The 18,096-nt window shown below is 45.9% G+C and overlaps 1 protein-coding gene across 1 annotated transcript in view; it reads right to left on the bottom strand.

Moving 5' to 3' along the window:
* The window catches only part of LOC110487234 (CREB-binding protein), a 67,996-nt gene that overhangs the window by 36,894 nt on the left and 13,006 nt on the right, over window positions 1-18,096 (bottom strand). Inside the window, exons 2-4 of the mRNA XM_036949232.1 lie at window positions 12,723-13,318; window positions 1,944-2,078; window positions 1,471-1,732 (exon numbers count right to left, since the gene is read on the bottom strand). Of these exons, the coding sequence (XP_036805127.1) occupies window positions 1,471-1,732; window positions 1,944-2,078; window positions 12,723-13,318 (993 nt within the window). The remainder of the gene's footprint in view (window positions 1-1,470; window positions 1,733-1,943; window positions 2,079-12,722; window positions 13,319-18,096) is intronic.

Below are 18,096 nucleotides of genomic sequence, written 5' to 3'. Positions count from 1 at the left end.
AAACCAGAGACTCCCCAAAGGCCTGGTTATCATACCAGGCTTCTCACAGGGATAATTCAGACTGGGAAGAGTCTACTACATTTGGCCTTGGGAGGCAGAAGAAGAGAACCACAACCAAAACAATGTGTTCTTTTTGGTTCTGGAATCTGTACCTGCCAGATTGGGTTTCTCCTGGCAGTGTTGGCTAACTGGCTAATATAGAGTCCCAGGGCCCTGTTCAACAGAATAAAAAAAATTATTGGGCAAAATCTGCACCTCGTCATTGGCCTCATTAGGGAGAGAACAAGAAACAACAAAACATGTTTCTCCTGGTTTTGTAGCAGACATATTGGGTTCCCTCTATTCTCCAGAGCAGAGAACCCAAGTTGGCTAACAGAGAGCCCTGGATCCTGTCAGTAGGGCACACAATAGCAAAACATTTTGCAACGGTAAACTAGAATCTGGCAATTATTATTGGACAAATTCAAGAAGAACCTCCGCATTTCAGAATGCTTTAAAACATTTTCGCCCAACTGAAGATGACCCCGACTGATGCGCCTGCTGCTGCCACTAGCCCTGGGAAAGCCCTGGGCAAGCCCTGGGGTAGGAGAAGAGGGAGTCTAGAACTAAAGGCAAGTATACATGAAAGTGACAGCTAAGTGAATAAATTGCTTGAAGCGGTGTAGAGAAGTATGAATGCATAACTATTAGGGAATACACCAACATGGCAAGACTGTTTGAGCATTAATAATAAAACCCTCAAATTATCTCAAAATGAATTTCTTACAGACTCAATACACAACCCCTCATAATAAGAGCTTAGCAATAGTTTGCTTAGATTCTGTGAATTCTCAAAACAAGCCAATCCAAGCACCAGAATCACCTAAGAAAATACAAATCTATTTACATTAGATCTGAGAAAAAGGAACAATTACTCTGAAGAGGAACGTTCGTGCTGATTATTTGGGTGGTGGGTAGCCGAAGGAAATGAGCTGGCAGAGACACGAAGAACCAACGACTTGGCATGCACAAGTGTTTGGCTTCATATGACACTTCAACCAGACAGCATACCAGGCCAGACATAAATGAGAGGGAGGCTGGAGGGGAATTTTCCATTAAAGCCATGAAAGAGAAAATACAACTAGAGAATGAAGGGAAAGAAGGAGAAAGGATTGAGAGGGAAAGAGAAAAGGGGAGAGAGTGGGAAAGTAGCATTCGAGGTGTAGAACTGGAAATCCCCAGTGGCGTGACCAGATTAGGCAAAGATGCATGGTGTGAACGTTGTGGAGTGAAGGAGAGCGCCTGGCCTTTGTGTTACTTGGAGAGAAATCAGACAGGACGAGTGGAGGGAGGGAGGAGTGATGAGACAGGGGGAGAGAGAAACTCTGGCCTCAACAACCCAGCCATGGTGCTACTCCACACCAAGGATGTGTCCCCACCCTCCATTAGCCACAGTGCCAGACCTTGCCCCCCCCCACCCCCAGTACTGACCCTGGCAGGACTTGCCGGCCTGGCAGTGGGTCATGTGGTTGAGGACATTCTTCATGGTGCGGCAGTGTGGCAGGGCGCAGGCCCGCACCTCCCCATTGGCTTGCTCGCGCCGCTGGCACTTGTGGGCGTGGAGCAGGAGCACCAGCTGCTGTTGGATCAGTTTGCGCTTCTCCGGGTCGGCCGTGGGGCCAGAGATGGATACACTGCCGGGCACAGGGACCATGCCCACCGAGGGCACCTGCTGCCCGGGCTGCTGCTGGAGCTGGAGGGGTGGAGGAAAGAGGGGGGGGGATATGTTAAAGAACCTCTACCTCAAAATAATTGCACCTAACTACAGTGACAGGATCCCAGGATCAATGCAAAGCCTTGACATTTGCACATAACATACAGAGAGAACAGGAAACACTCCTGAAAAAAGTTGTGCACTCTTTAGGGAATAGGGTGCCAGACTAGGTGTGGACAGAAGGACTCACCAGGTTTGGCACGCTGGTGACGGCGGTAAGGGGTGCTGCCTTGTTCTGAAGCTGCTGGGGGTTCACCCCCTGCCCTGGCCCCCCCTGGCCATACTGACCACCAAACGGACTGCCACCGTTACTGCCCAGGCCCAACTGAAAGAACAAAAAGGAGAGAGGAGAAGGAGAGAATGGGAGAGGGGAGAAAATGTCAGGAAGCATTTAAAAACACTGTCCATGTAAATAACTAAGTCGCTCTGGATAAGAACTTCAGTTAATGTATCAAGTGTCAATTCCATTTCAACAAGCCAAGCACACAAACCCAAATCTCAAAACATGGAAAATGCTCCAAGCATCAATTTGTCTTCTCCAATTCTGCACCAATTTGTCAACAAGCAGATCTCCCAGTGAGGTCTATGCCAGTCACAGCTCGTACATGGTGCCATTATAGCTCTGCCAACTTGGTCCCACCACAACCCTGCTAGTGCCAACACAGCTCAGCCATAGCCCCACACCACAACCCTACTGCCAGAGTTTGAGCTGCAGGCTGAGGAGCCAGAGGGCCTTGGCTGCATCCCTCCTCTTCCTTCCCACTTTCTCCCCCAGTACCCCTTCATCTCTTCCTCTCCATCTACAATCACCCCAGCTATCACTTTCCTAATTCCCCCTTCCACAGCATGGAGAAGCCAGACAGAGACCCCTACATCTCTCCCCCTCTGATCCCATGCAGCAGGCAGGCTTAGACCACGGCAGGTGGCAGAAACACCCTCCCTCCCTCCATCCATCCATCCCCCGGGGAACAGTCCCCCCCAGGCCGTTGACAGCGCTCCAGCAGACCAGATAAAAAGGCCCAGCTGAGGCAACCAGAAACCAGCAGCTTAATTCAAACACACAAACACAGCTGAAGATAGATGGAGGTGGGTTGGGGCCTATCTTTCTGTCTCTCGCTGACACTCCACACAGACGAGCACTGAAGAAAAGTGCCCGCCGTGCACTCCAGACACTCCTCCTCCTCCTCATCATTCTGACACACTCCACACAGCTCTGCTTTGAGCCTTGCCACTCCACTGTCAGACGAGAGCGACAGAGACACAGGAGTGTATGCAGCTTGTCTGGCCGTACACATAGATAACCTTATCCCTCCCTGTCTTCCCTAATCCCTCCCTGTCTTCCCTATTCCTCCTTTCACACGCACCCCCTTATTCTGCATCTGATGAAGTGATTTACTGCCCAATGGTACGGCAAAGAGCCAAGGAAAGAGGAAGATCACACACCCAGAAAGGAGATTTACAACCAAGTAAAATGCAGTCAACAGACCACAACAAAGACCATCACCATGAAGAGACACTTTCTCCATGCCCCTCTCCATCTCTCTGAAACAACTCAACTACAACCAATATGCTCTCGTTCAGTCTCTCTATCCCCTCTACGTCACACACCAAACTAATCACCACTGAGTTTCTCAATCTCACACCCATACCAAACTCCTACAGGTTCTCTCAGCGGACTGGTCTCCATGTAAACACACAACTATAAACACTGTTAAGACCCCCTCTCTGTGTTGAGGTTACAGACAGGCAGTACCCCTTATTAGACAACAGAGACTGAAGAATGGATGGTTTCCTATTGGTTTCCTGTGAAACCACATAAGAGCAGTGTCACTGAGGCTTAGGTAAACAATCCCTAGCAATCTACACACACACTGTTATAATCAACTGTAGAATCCCCTAAGGACAGTGATTGAGTAGAAGATGAGAATGTTAACTCAATATTAGTCCATAGCAGTTCGTCACAACTAGAATTCTAGTTCTAATTCTATGCACAGAGCTTGCAACTGAATACTGCTGCCAACAGATATCTAATGTCCTTAAAAAAAAACAGACTCAAGCCAATAGGCAACCAGCTTGTCACATGTGCAGCCCATTGTACAAAAAGAGAGCAGTTATGAGTCTGCAGTGCTGTTGGTGGAGATGTTTTTAAATTGTCCTCCAAGGACACTGGCGCGCTGTTAGAAATGTATCATCCCGTTAGAAACAAAGACCAGGCGTTGTAAGGAAAGGCTACGGAGGTTCTCACCTCTCATTAATTCATTGGGCAATTAAGCCAGTGAATTAAGCCCAGTAAAAACTTAAGCACTGGCTTGGTGTTTGACACAGAGGCAGCATCAGACATTGGTGTAGTAGAGCTGTACTAGGCACAGGGGAGGCTGGCTAAGTGGTTCCTGGTTCCAGATCTGTTTAGGGACCATAGAAAGGGGCAAGACAAGACCAATATATCTGGGACCAGGCTATGGCTACTGCCACGTTCACGTCATGTCGGAGTGATCGGAGGAACGACATGTCTACTTGGAGAGTTCACGTGCTTTGAGCTCGGAAGGAACAATTTTTGTTGCCATTTTCAGTGGTGCGTGGCATCAGAGTTAAGCAGGTGGGAAAGATCAGGGCCCAGAGTTCATACCAGAGTTTCCTAGTCGTAAATAATCAAATAAAAATGTTATTGGTCACATACAAATGGTTAGCAGATGTTATTTTGAGTGTAGCAAAATGCTTGTGCTTCTAGTTCCAACAGTGCAGCAATATCTAACAATTCCACAACAGCTACCAAATACACACAAATCTAAGTAAAGTAATACACCGCTCAAAAGTTTGTCACTTAGAAATGTCTTTGTTTTTGTCCATTAAAATATTGTCAAATTGATAAGAAATGCAGTGTAGACATTGTTAATGTTGTAAATGACTATTGTAGCTGGAAACGGCTGATTTTTTATGGAATATCTACATAGGCGTACAGAGACCCATTATCAGCAACCATTACTCCTGTGTTCCAATGGCACAGTGTGTTAGCTAACCCCTGCTTAAGCAGGGGGACACGTCTGGCACTGCAGGATTTCAGTCCCTGGCGGCGTAGTGTGTTACTGATGGTAGGCTTTGTTACTTTGGTCCCAGCTCGCTGCAGGTCATTCACTAGGCCCCCCCGTGTGGTTCTGAGATTTTTGCTCACCGTTCTTGTGATCATTTTGACCCCACGGGGTGAGATCTTGCGTGGAGCCCCAGATCGAGGGAGATTATCAGTGGTCTTGTATGTCTTCCATTTCCTAATAATTGCTCCCACAGTTGATTTCTTCAAATCAAGCTGCTTACCTATTGCAGACGCAGTCTTCCCAGCCTGGTGCAGGTCTACAATTTTGTTTCTTGTGTCTTTTGACAGCTCTTTGGTCTTGGCCATAGTGGAGTTTGGAGTGTGACAGTTTGAGGTTGTGGACAGGTGTCTTTTATACTGATAAGTTCAAACAGGTGCCATTAATACAGGTAACGAGTGGAGGACGGAGGAGCCTCTTAAACCTCTTGGAACTACCGCTCCCGGATCCGGGAGAATTGTCATCAACTGACACTAATTAGCATAACGCAACAGACAAAAAATATTACTAGAAAATATTCCTATTCATGAAATCACAAGTGAAATATATTGAAACAGCTTAGCATTTTGTTAATCACCCTGTCATCTCCGATTTTGAAATTATGCTTTACAGCCAAAGCAAGACAAGCATTTGTATAAGTTTATCGATAGCCTAGCATAGCATTATGCCTAGCTAGCAGCAGGCAGCTTGGTCACGAAAATCAGAAAAGCAATCAAATTAAATTGTTTACCTTTGATGAGCTTCGGATGTTTTCACTCACGAGACTCCCAGTTAAATAGCAAATGTTCCTTTTTTCCATAAAGATTATTTTTGTAGCCGGAATAGCTCCGTTTGTTCTTCACGTTTGACTGAGAAATCAACCGGAAATTGCGGTCACGACAACGCCGAAAAATATTTCAAAATTAGATCCATAATATCGACAGAAACATGGCAAACGTTTTTTATAATCAATCCTCAAGGTGTTTTTCAAATATCTATTCGATAATATATCAACCGGGTCAGTTGGCTTCTTAGTAGGAGCGAAACAATGGCCGCATTTGTCTATTACGCACAAAACACTCTGAGAGTCACCAGGTGACCACTTACAATGTTGTCGCTCACGCTCATTTTTCAAAATAAAAGCCTGAAACTATGTGTTGTGACACTAGACACATCAGGGAAGCCATAGAAAAAGGAATCTGGTTGATATCCCTTTCACTGCTCAATAGGGACGCATAGGAACGCAGAGGTTTCTAAATAAGAGTCACTTCCTGATTGGATTTTTCTCAGGCTTTCGCCTGCAATATCAGTTCTGTTATACTCAGACAATATTTTTACAGCTTTGGAAACTGTAGAGTGTTTTCTATCCTAAGCTGTCAATTATACGCATATTCTATTATCTGGTCCTGAAAAATAGCCCATTTACTTTGGGAACGTTATTTTTTTTAAATGAAACTAGTGCCCCCTAGTTTCAAGAGAGCCAGAAATCTTGCTTGTTTGTAGTTGACCAAATACTTATTTTCCACCATAATTTGCAAATAAAGTCATTAAAAATCCTACAATGGGATTTTCTGGAATTTTTTTCTTCTCAATTTGTCTGTCATAGTTGAAGTGTACCTATGATGAAAATTACAGGCCTCTCTCATCCTTTTAAGTGGGAGAACTTGCACAATTGGTGGCTGACTAAATACTTTTTTTGCCCCACTGTACCTTCTGGAGTGTGTGCTGCTATGGTGACCAGTGAGCTGAGAGAAGGCTGGGCTTAACCTAGCAGAGACTTGTAGATGACCTGGAGCCAGGGGTTGTGGCGACGAGTATGAAGCGAGGGCCAGCCAACGAGAGTGTACAGGTCGCAGTGGTGGGTGGTGTACGGGGCTTTGGTGACAAAACGGATGGCACTGTGATAGACTGCATCCAATTTGTTGAGTAGAGTGTTGGATGCTATTTTGTAAATGACATCGCCAAAGTCGAGGATTGGTAGGATGGTCAGTTTTACAAGGGTATGTTTGGCAGCATGAGTGATGGATGCTTTGTTGCGAAATAGGAAGCCGATTCTAGATTTCATTTTGGATTGGAGATGTTTAATATGAGTCTGGAAGGAGAGTTTACAGTCTAACCAGACGCCTAGGTATTTGCAGTTGTCCACATATTCTAAGTCAGAACCGTCCAGAGTAGTGATGCTGGGCGGGCGGGCAGCGGTTGAAGAGCACGCATTTAGTTTTACTTGCATTTAAGAGCAGTTGGATGGCATTGAAGCTCATCTGGAGGTTAGTTGACAGTGTCCAAAGAAAGGCCAGAGGCATACAGAATGGTGTCCGTCTGCGTAGAGGCAGATCAAAGAATCACCAGCATCAAGAGCGACGTCATTGATGAATACAGTTTGGGGTGTGAGAGGAGTCGGCCCGAGAACTGAACCCTGTGGAACCCCCATTGAGACTGCCAGAGGTCCGGACAACAGGTCCTCCGATTTGACATACTGAACTCTGTCAGAGAAGTAGTTGGTGAACCAGGTGAGGCAATCATTTGAGAAACCAAGGCTGTTGAGTCTGCCAATAAGAATGTTGTGATTGACAGAGTCAAAAGCCTTGGCCAGGTCAATGAATAGGGCTGCACAGTAATGTCTCTTATCGATGGCGGTGATATGGTTTAGGACCTTGAGCGTGGCTGGGGTGCACCCATGACCAGCTCTGAAACCAGATTGCATAGCGGAGAAGGTATGGTGGGATTCGAAATGGTCGGGAATCTGTATGTTAACTTGGCTTTGAAGACCTTAGAAAGGCAGGGTAGAATAGATATGGGTCTGTAGCAGTTTGGGTCTAGAGTGTCTCCCTCTTTGAAAAAGGGGATGACCGTGGCAGCTTTCCAATCTATGGGAATCTCAGACGATACGAAAGAGAGGTTGAACAGGCTAGTAATGGGGGTTGCAACAATTTCAGCAGATAATTGTAGAAAGAGAGGGTCCAGACTGTCCAGCCCAGCTGATTTGTAGGTGTCCAGATTTCGCAGCTCTTTCAGAACATCAGCTATCTGGATTTGGGTGGAGAAGTGGGGGAGGTTTGGGCGAGTTGCTGTGGGGAGCGCAGGGCTATTGACTGGGGTAGGGGTAGCCAGGTGGAAAGCATGGCAAGCCGTAGAGAAATGCTTATTGAAATTCTCAATTATAGTGGATTTATCGGTGGTAACAGTGTTTCCTAGCCTCAGTGCAGTGGGCAGCTGGGAGGAGGTGCTCTTATTCGCCATGGACTTTACAGTGTGTCCCAGAACTTTTTAAAGTTTGTGCTACAGAATGCAAATTTCTGCTTGAAAAAGCTAGCCTTGGCTATCCTAATTGCCTGTGTATATTTGTTCCTAACTTCCCTGAAAAGTTGCACATCACGGGGGCTGTTCGATGCTAATGCAGTACGCCACAGGATGTTTTTGTGCTGGTCAAGGGCAGTCAGGTCTGGAGAGAACCAAGGGCTATTATCTGTTCCTGGTTCTAATTGTTTTTTAATGATGCATGCTTATTTAAGATGGTGAGGAAGGCACTTTTCAAGAATAACCAGGAATCCTCTACAGATGGGATGAGGTCAATATCCTTCCTGGATACCCGGGCCAGGTCGATTAGAAAGGCCTGCTCGCTGAAGTGTTTAAGGGAGCGTTTGACAGTGATGCGGGGTGGTAGTTTGACCACAGACCCATTACGGACGCGCAGGCAATGAGGCAGTGATCGCTGAGATCTTGGTTGAAAACAGCAGAGGTGTATTTGGAGAGCAAGTTGGTTCGGATGATATCTATGTGCCCGTGTTTACGGATTTGTGTTGTACCTCGTGGGTTCATTGATAATGTGTGTGAGATTGAGGGCATCAAGCTTAGATTGTAGGATGGCCGGTGTGTTAAGCATATCCCAGTTCAGGTCACCTAGCAGCACGAACTCTGAAGATCGATGGTGGGCAAACAATTCACATGTGATGTCCAGGGCACAGCTGGGGGCAGAGGGTGGTCTATAGCAAGCGGCAACAGTGAGAGACGTGTTTCTGGAAAGATGGATTTTTAGAAGTAGAAGTTTGAATTGTTAGGGTACAGACCTGGATAGTAAGACAAAACTCGGCAGGCTCTCTGCAGTAGATTGCAACACCGCCCCCTTGGGCAGGTCTATCTTGTCGGAAAATGTTATAGTTGGACATTTCAGGGTTTTGGGTGGACTTCCTAAGCCAGGATTCAGACACGGCTAGGACATCCGGGTTAGCAGTGTGTGCTAAAGCAGTGCATACAACAAACTTCGGGAGGAGGATTCTAATGTTAACATGCATGAAGCCAAGGCTTTTACGGTTACAGAAGTCAACAAATGAGAGCACCTGGGGAGTAGGAGTGGAGCTAGGCACTGCAGGGCCTGGATTAACCTCTACATCACCAGAGGAACAGAGGAGTAGGATGAGGGTACGACTAAAGGCTATCAGGACTGGTCGTTTAGTGCGTTCAGATCAGAGTAAAAGGAGCAGGTTTCTGGGTGTGAGAGAATAGATTCAAGGCATAATGTACAGACAGGAGTATGGTAGAATGTGAGGACATTGGAGGTAAACCTAGGCATTGAGTAATGATGAGAGAGATATTGTCTCAAGAGATGTTTTAACCAGGTGATGTCACCTCATATGTGGGAGGTGGAACTAAAATGGTAGGTTAAGGCATATTGAGCAGGGCTAGCGGCTCTACAGTGAAATAAGACAATAAATCACTAACCGGGACAGTAATGGACAAGGCATATTGATATTAGTGAGAGACATGCGTAGCAGGGTGATCAATAGTGGTTGGGCTGGCTGGAGACATGGCGATTCAGACAGCTAGCAGAAGGGCCTTAGAGGGACGTCTCGATGGAGCAAAGTCTGTTTTGGACATCGATAGACCAGTAGTGATGGATTAGTAGGGTTCTGAGTAGCAGAGGGGTCAAAGTCCAATTGGCAAAATTGGTATAGTGGCCCAGGAAATTGGCCGATGTATCTATACAGCTAACAGTCCAATATGCTTTAGACAGCTAGCGGGCTGCGGCTGCCGGATGGGCATTCAGGGGTGGTCGCGATGTAGAGGCCAGTGGAGTACCCCCTCGAGCAGATTACGTCGTAGTCCAGTCGTGAAGGATCAGCGGGGTTCCGTGCCCCATACCGGCAGTAGAAGGGGTCTGGGTATCGTAGCCCAGGAGTGACTGATAGGCCTCTTTAGCTAGCCGGGAGAAAGGGCCTAGCATGGGCTAGCTCCAGGCTAATTGGTGTTTGCTTCGGGACCGACGTTAGGCAATACTCAGATAGCAGCTAGCTAGCTGCAAAGATCCAGGTGAAAATGTCCAGAGCATGCGGTAGGAATCCGTGGACATGGAGAGAAAATAGGTCTGGTATGCTCTGGTTTGAGTCGCGTTGTACAAACTGGCGAGAGCTTTCCGAGCTAAAGGTTAGCTGATGACCGCTAGCAGTGGTTAGCTGGCTACTAGCTGGTAGCTAGTGAGCTGGCTAGCTTCTGTTGGGGGATTTTGGATTCAAGGTGAATAATACTTTAGAAAAAAAACAGATCCGCACCACATTGAGTGAGGCGGGCTGGGTTGCAGAGTGTTTAGAAGTTGAGTTTTTGAAAAAATATTTTAAAATATATGCGAAGAAAAAAATACATATATATACACGGGACACGACGATTTCAAAAGACGTCTGACTATAGCCGGAAATCTGCCGTTTCCGGGTATAGTAGTCATTTACAATTTGATGTCATTTTAAAAATGGACAAAACATGTGTTTCTCTTTCACAAAGGAGGACATTTCTAAGTGACCCCAAACTTTTGAATGGTAGTGTACATATAAATACGGATGAGCAATGACCGAGCGGCATAGGCAAGATGCAATAGATTGTATAATATACAGTATTTACATATGAGATGAGTAATGTAAGATGTGTAAACACTATTAAAGTGGCATTATTAAAGTGACTAGTGATCCAGTTATTAAAGTTGTATGTGGGCAGCAGCCTCTCTGTTAATGACGGGCTGTTTAACGGTCTGATGGCCTTGAGATAGAAGCTGTTTTTCAGTCTCTCGGTCCCAGCCTTGATGCACCTGTACTGACCTCGCCTTCTGGATGGTAGCGGAGTGGCTCGGGTGGTTGATGTCCTTGATGATCTTTTTGGCCGACATGGGGTGCTGTAGGTGCCCTGGAGGGCCGGAAGTTTGCCCCCGGTGATGCGTCATGCTGACCACACCACCCTCTGGAGAGCCCTGCGGTTGTGGGTGGTGCAGTTGCCATATCAGGCGGTGATACAGCCCGACAGGATGCTCTCAATTGTGCATCTGTAAAAGTTTGTGAGGGCTTTAGGTTAAATTTCTTCGGCCTCCTGAGGTTGAAGTGGCACTGTTTCGCCTTCACCACACTGTGTGGGTGGACCATCTCAGTTTGTCTGCGATGTGTACGCCAAGGAACTTCAAACTTTCCACCTTCTCCACTGCTGTCCCGTCGATGTGGATAGAGAGGTGCGCCCTCTGCTGTTTCCTGAAGTCCACGATCACATCCTTTGTTTTGTTGACGTTGAGTGAGAGGTTGATATCCTGACACCACACTCCAGAGTGCCCTCACCTCCTCCCTCAGGATGTCTCGTTGTGGTTGGTAATCAAGCCTACTACTGTTGTGTCGTCTGCAAACTTGATGATTGAGATGGAGGCGTGCATGGCCACGCATGTCATGGGTGAACAGGGAGTACATGAGGGGGCTGAGCATGCAACCTTGTGGGGCCCCAGTGTTGAGTATCAGCGAAGTGGAGATGTTTCCTACCTTCACCAATTGGGTGCAGCCCGTCAGGAAGTCCAGGCCCCGTCAGGAAGTCCAGGCCCCAATTGCACAGGGCGGCTTTGAGACCCAGGGCCTCAAGCTGAATGATAAGCTTGGAGGGTCCTATGGTGTTGACTGCTGAGCTGTAGTCAATGAACCGCATTCTTACATAAGTATTCCTCTTGTCCAGATAGGGCAGTGTGTAGTGTGATGGCGGCAGGGTAGCCTAGTGGTTAGAGCGTTGGACTAGTAACCGAAAGGTTGCAAGTTCGAATCCCCGAGCTGACAAGGTACAAATCTGTCGTTCTGCCCCTGAACAGGCAACCACTGAAAAGGCCGTCATTGAAAATAAGAATTTGTTCTTAACTGACTTGCCTAGTAAAATAAAAGGTAAAATATAAAAAAATATAAAAAAAACATTGTCCTATTGAGGCGGTAGGCAAATTGAAGTGGGTCTAGGGTGACAGGTAAGGTGGAGGTGATTGACTAGTCTCTCAAAGCACTTCATGATGAGAGAAGTGAGTGCTACGGGGCAATGGTAACTGAAGTAAATTACTATTGTCTTCTTGGGTACAGGAACAATGTTGGCCATCTTGAAGCATGTGGGGACAGAAGACTGGGGCAGGGAGAGATTGAATGTGTCCGTAAACACACCAGCCAGCTGGTTCGCACACGCTCTGAGGACGTGCCGTCTGGGCATTACGAGTTGGTGGGACATTCACATGCATTTTTCCCAGTAAAAGGGTTGTATTTCCGAGTTCCCAACATGACCGCAACATGTGACATGATTCTTTCTTAATGGTTCGGCCCATGCGGAGGGCATTTATTAATTTCCGATTTAGTACCCAGCAGTATCAGAGAGCTATCACCCAATCAGGATGGATCTGTTCTACACAGTGCCACAGTAACTAGCACCAAAGCTGAGAATTCATGGATGATCCTGTACAAATGATGATTCAACACACACAAAGAAGAGCTATAAAGAGATATCGCTGCTCTCTGACCATTTGACACATTTAAGACCTGTCTTTCTGTCACAGACAGACATTTCATACATGCCTCTCCATGATTAAGAGTGTAGTTTGTGTGTGTAGTTTGTGTGAGTCTCTCAGCCCTGTGACTCACCTTGTTCATGTTGCCCGCCTGCTGGGCGGCAGCGTTCAGGGTGGCAGCGCCCACCTGTGGCCCGCCCTGCTGTGTGAGTGTCTCTGCCAGCGAGCTGCCCACTCCTCCTCCTGGTGCCGCCTGCGTGGCCTGGTACTGACCCCGGCCTCGTCCACCTCCAGGACCCAGCCCCAGGCCTCCGTTTATCACCTGGCCCGGCTGGTGCTGCCCACCCTGACCTAACATCCCGGCATGGCCCCCCAGAGACTGGTTGAAGTTCTGTCCGGTCCCCGCTTTCGGCGACCCTTGACCCAAGGAGCTCTTCCCGTGTGCTGCACCCAACTGACCCCCAATGCCACTGGGCTGAGTTCCTCCTCCAGCACCCCCGATGAGACCAGAGGCACTACCCACCCGGAGGAGTTCTGACAGCTGCTTGTGCTTGGCCACTGCGTCCGGGACCTTGGAGCCCAGAGGTCCAGGACCCCCAGGGTTGACGTTACCCCCATTGGAAGGCATTCCGCCCCCCGTCATACCCCCCAGGCCAGAGCCTCCGTTGGGGATCAGCTCGTCTGGCAGGTCGTTCTCCAGGTCGTCCCATGATAAGGAGCCTAGATCCACTGTAGAAGAGGAAGAGAGAAAAACAGGTTAATAATATGGATTGATATCATGAAAATTCATGGGCTGATATTCCTGTCTGTGTAAGTGCCATTGAAATACAGTTTCAGCCAGCCTATCGCAGACCTGCAAATCCTAAATCATTTTTATGAGAACAACTTCAGCGCAGTTTTCTGACAAGGTGGTGCTGATGTAGGCCTAAGGTTGGGTAGGGTATAGGTTCAGCGCATGTCAGTCAACTTCCCCTTAGGAAGTTGGAGCATTTAGCATTTTTGAAAAACCTGTAACTGCCATTTCCTGAAACTAAGAGTCTTAAATTATATCCAACACAGAAGTACTGCTTTTATGTGCATAGTTTAGTGTAAAAGTTAACTGGCTTCATTTTGTTTGGGGAGATAATTCTAAAATGATTAAATCACTGGAAGCAATGTAGTAGCTTACTGTATGCTATTTGGAATATGAAACAACTGAAGTAGCCCTATATGAGTTAGTTTCACATCTACATCCCTGACTTAGTCCATCAAGTTAGGTCTGATTACTAGGCTACCGTTCATTCAACATGCCTGGTTATTGGTGAACTGACTATTATGACATCTAGTATCACACTACTATGGTTGACACACAGCTACATCAAGAGAACAGATCAACAACTGATTCATTAACATAGGCCTACTAGTCTTTAACAGTATACCGTAACTTTGTCAAGGATGGACAGGTATTTGCGGAACAGCTCTCCACCACGTCTGTTTCCATCCACGCAGCGGCGAAAAACTGAACTACCGCAACACCACACGTTTCCTTTCTCTAACATGCACTCGTGCATTCAATACAACCGTTGAGATCACAGCATGTCCGGGAAAGAAAGTGTTCTTGCCTAGTTGACTAAACACTGTAGCTAACTACAAAATAGTGGTTGTGCTTGACAAACAATTTTGGGGAAAATAGTAAACAGTTCGTTCTCCATTTTTCCTACCCTTTTCCCCCCTCACAACAGCAGTATCAACGGATGAAGTGGAGAGCTGCCATCCACCTCAGGAGGAAGATAAAACCAGAGACAGAAAACCCTGCGCTGGTTGTTCCTGGTTCAATTGAAGTCAAAGAACTGAGCAGACCAGACCCAGCTGCTATCGCATTGGTGTCTATGTGAGAGCCACCACCTTAAGTAGACAGGAACTGACAATGTTTTCGCAATGGTAAATAGGGATGCACGACATATCGGTGAACATAGGAATCTGCCGATATTAGCTAAAAATGCCAACATCGGTATCGGCCCAATGTCTTGTTTAACGCCAATGTGCAAAACCGATGTCCAAGTACGGTATGACGTGCATACCTAAACTCAGCAAAAAAAGAAACGTCCTCTCACTGTCAACTGCGTTTTTTCGAGCCAATTTAACGTGTACATATTTGCATGGACATAACCAGATTCAACAACTGAGACATAAACTGAACAAGTTCCACAGACATGTGACTAACAGAAATTGAATGATGTGTCCCTGAACAAGGGGGGGGGGGGGGGGGGGGGGGTCAAAATCAAAAGTAACAGTTAGTATCTGGTGTGGCCACCAGCTGCATTAAGTACTGCAGTGCATCTCCTCCTCATGGACTGCACCAGATTTGCCAGTTCTTGCTGTGAGATGTTACCCCACTCTTCCCCCAAGGCACCTGCAAGTTCCCAGACATTTCTGGGGGGGGAATGGCCCTAGCCCTCACCCTCCGATCCGACAGGTCCCAGACGTGCGCAATGGGATTGAGATCCGGGCTCTTCGCTGGCCATGGCAGAACACTGACATTGCTGTCTTGCAGGAATTCACGCACAGAGCGAGCAGCATGGCTGGTGACATTGTCATGCTGGACAACATACATAAATACTACTATGGAACACCATTTGGGTCTTTGCGTGTCAAAAAAAGATAGTCAAATAACACTATTTGACACATCAAATAACACAGTTATATGATAGAATGTTGTGTGTTCTGAATAGCTTGGTACCTAGCTAGCACCAATACAACCAGCCTGAAAACAATGACCAGTGGAAACTGCAGTCATTTTTATTATTCTTAGGAATGAATCCTTGTGAGTAAGTATTAGCTAGATAGCCACTTGTTGTTTGCCTATTAAAAATTGAACTTCTGTTCATAAAAATAAAGCTAGCGAGCTACTTAACCCTGCTGCCAAAAGCTAACGTTATAAGCAGCCAGCTAACAAGGCTCGACCGGAGCGGGTTGTGAAGCTAGGCACAACAGTGGAATTTGTGGTTTGCCTTCAAAATAAAAGTACCTCTTTGAAAGTGATGCAGAAGGTTTCAATTGGTGGAATCATGCCATATTTAGACCAGATCATGTTCAACAAGGTTGGAATGTGAAGCAATGAAATTGGGTATCAGTCTACTCGGTGACACCTACAGAACACAACTGAAGAGTTTAAGCAAATATTAGTGTTATAGCTCTTATCGCAGGACTGTGAGAAACCACCTCCCCGGTCAGCCTATTGTGTGTATTGACATTCATATTGCACTGTACACCTAAGGATTAACTAAGTATTGGGAAACAATGAAACGGGGTATCAGTCTACTCCATACCCAAGACATTTTCTCCCAACGTCCTCCTCAGAGTTATCAGACTCCAAAACATGCACACAGTATTGTTTTTCCTCGGGAATAGTGTTCAGTACACATAGGTTGACAATAAATGTGGCTAAATTCACAGTTGTTTCAGAGTCCCGCAATAAGAACTACAACACTTATGTTCTCTGGGTGTCACTGAGTAGACTGATACCCCAATTTCATTGATCCACAAACCATAGGTAAGGCTGTACAGTGAAATAAGTATGCCCCCAATGTAATTCTGAAGTATAATAAATCCAGTGTGATTTCAGATTGTCAAATTAACAAAATTGTATTTTGTTGATTATATATAACATTCCAACCTCGTTTAGCTTTATCTATTCCATTATGACATAATTCTACTATTTGTATTCATTTGCATCACTATCAATGACATACTTGTATTTTGAAGGCTAACCGCAAAGTACACGGTTGTGGCTAACCCTTCTTGTGGCTAGCTGCACATAGATGGGTCCGACCATCATTAAGCAAATAAGAACTGTCTTATAAATTAGGGTTATTTTAGATGACACTACAGAAACAGATGTCGTTTTGCTATGTTTTTGGGGAAAAACATTGTTTGCATCCATGAACTGGCTAGCTTATTGTTTTAATGACCAGCACTGTAGGTGCGCGAGATAACTTCACCAGTATCACAGCGTATTGATGAATCGTTGTGACAATACAATATGAAATATGAGTGAGTTTAATCAATGTGTAATAACTATATAAAAAAATGTATGAACGTGTAAAATGATTATGTGACGTGGAGTCATATTCAGGACCGGACACGTCAAATAGTGTTATCTTTTTTGACATGCAAAGACACAAACAGCATTCCATAGAAATCCTGGATGAGAATGAAACTGAACAAATGAACAACGAAACAGCACAGCAAGTAAGTGAAAGAAATAGATTTTGATTATGTTTTACTGTAATGGGGACATACGTAAATGCCAACAAAATAACTTCTTGGTCAGTGTGGTGTGGTGGTGTGTGTGTAACCTTTATTTAACTAGGCAAGTCAGTTATGAACAAATTCTTATTTACAATGACGGCCTAACCCGGACGATGCTGGGCCAATTGTGCGCCGCCCTATGTGACTCCCAATCACGGCCAGATGTAATACAGCCTGGATTCGAACCAGGGACAGTAGTGACGCCTCTTGCACAGAGATACAGTGCCTTAGACGGCTGAGTCCATGTGTGTTAACTATTTAACTGTACTAGAATGATTAAAAGGCCGCTAAATTTGTAAATATCGGTATCGTTTTTTTTGAGGCAAGGAAAATATTGGATATCGGTATGGGCAAAAACATATCGGTGCATCACTAATGGTAAACGGCCTGAATGAACTATTTTCATTCATCCACCATCTTTGATAGTACTACAACTACGGGGGCGAGCCGGAGCAGAGAGCTAAAGAGTTTTGTCCTCTGATTGGTTCAGCTCCAACTTCAGACGGTTGAGTCAAAAACCACAATGTGCCAACTAGTCTATTTCTGTGTATTTTTCATACCAGTGCACTTTGACCTCAAATTGCATTCAAGCATGGTACGCAAAATGCGTGCAAGTTGGGCTGGGAGATGGAATTGGGAGCGATAGCAGACCTACCATTCACCTCACACTTGATTCCATCGCAACGTGCTAATGAGCTAATGCGTTAACTCGCTAACGCTGCTTGGTGAGTCTACTGCTGATCCACACCACACAGTGAAGAAGCAAAAAAAACAGGAGGGAGGGATGGAGGATGATATTTAAGAAGAGTGATAAATTAGTGATAAATGAGGAGGGTGTTGGTGCCACCTGACAAACACAGTTAACAGTTAGACAGGCAGTGAAAATACAGCATCACTCAAGGGAGGGGGCAAGCGTATTTGGGTAACACTGTCAGGTAGCGTGTTTTGACAGTTAAACAGCCAGTGAAAATACATAATCACTGCATCACTCAATGTTGGTTCCCCATAGGGAAGGGAGAAGGGGGAAGAGTATTTGGGTAACATCGTCAGGAAGTGTGACTGGGAATTGTGGTGGAGGGAGACAATTGAAGACATGCCAGGGGATGAGACTCAGTGGATACAACAAATTAACCCAAACAGAACTTGCTAATTATATTTCTGCAGGGCTGTGGAAATTTACTTAAGGGTTGATAAAATGCAGTTATGGATTTTACCCA

The sequence above is a fragment of the Oncorhynchus mykiss genome, chromosome 17 (genome assembly GCF_013265735.2).
Source record: "Oncorhynchus mykiss isolate Arlee chromosome 17, USDA_OmykA_1.1, whole genome shotgun sequence".
In the NCBI taxonomy this organism is placed as follows: domain Eukaryota; kingdom Metazoa; phylum Chordata; class Actinopteri; order Salmoniformes; family Salmonidae; genus Oncorhynchus; species Oncorhynchus mykiss.
Note: the sequence above shows the minus strand (reverse complement) of the source record. Positions and strands in the feature narration are given on the sequence as shown.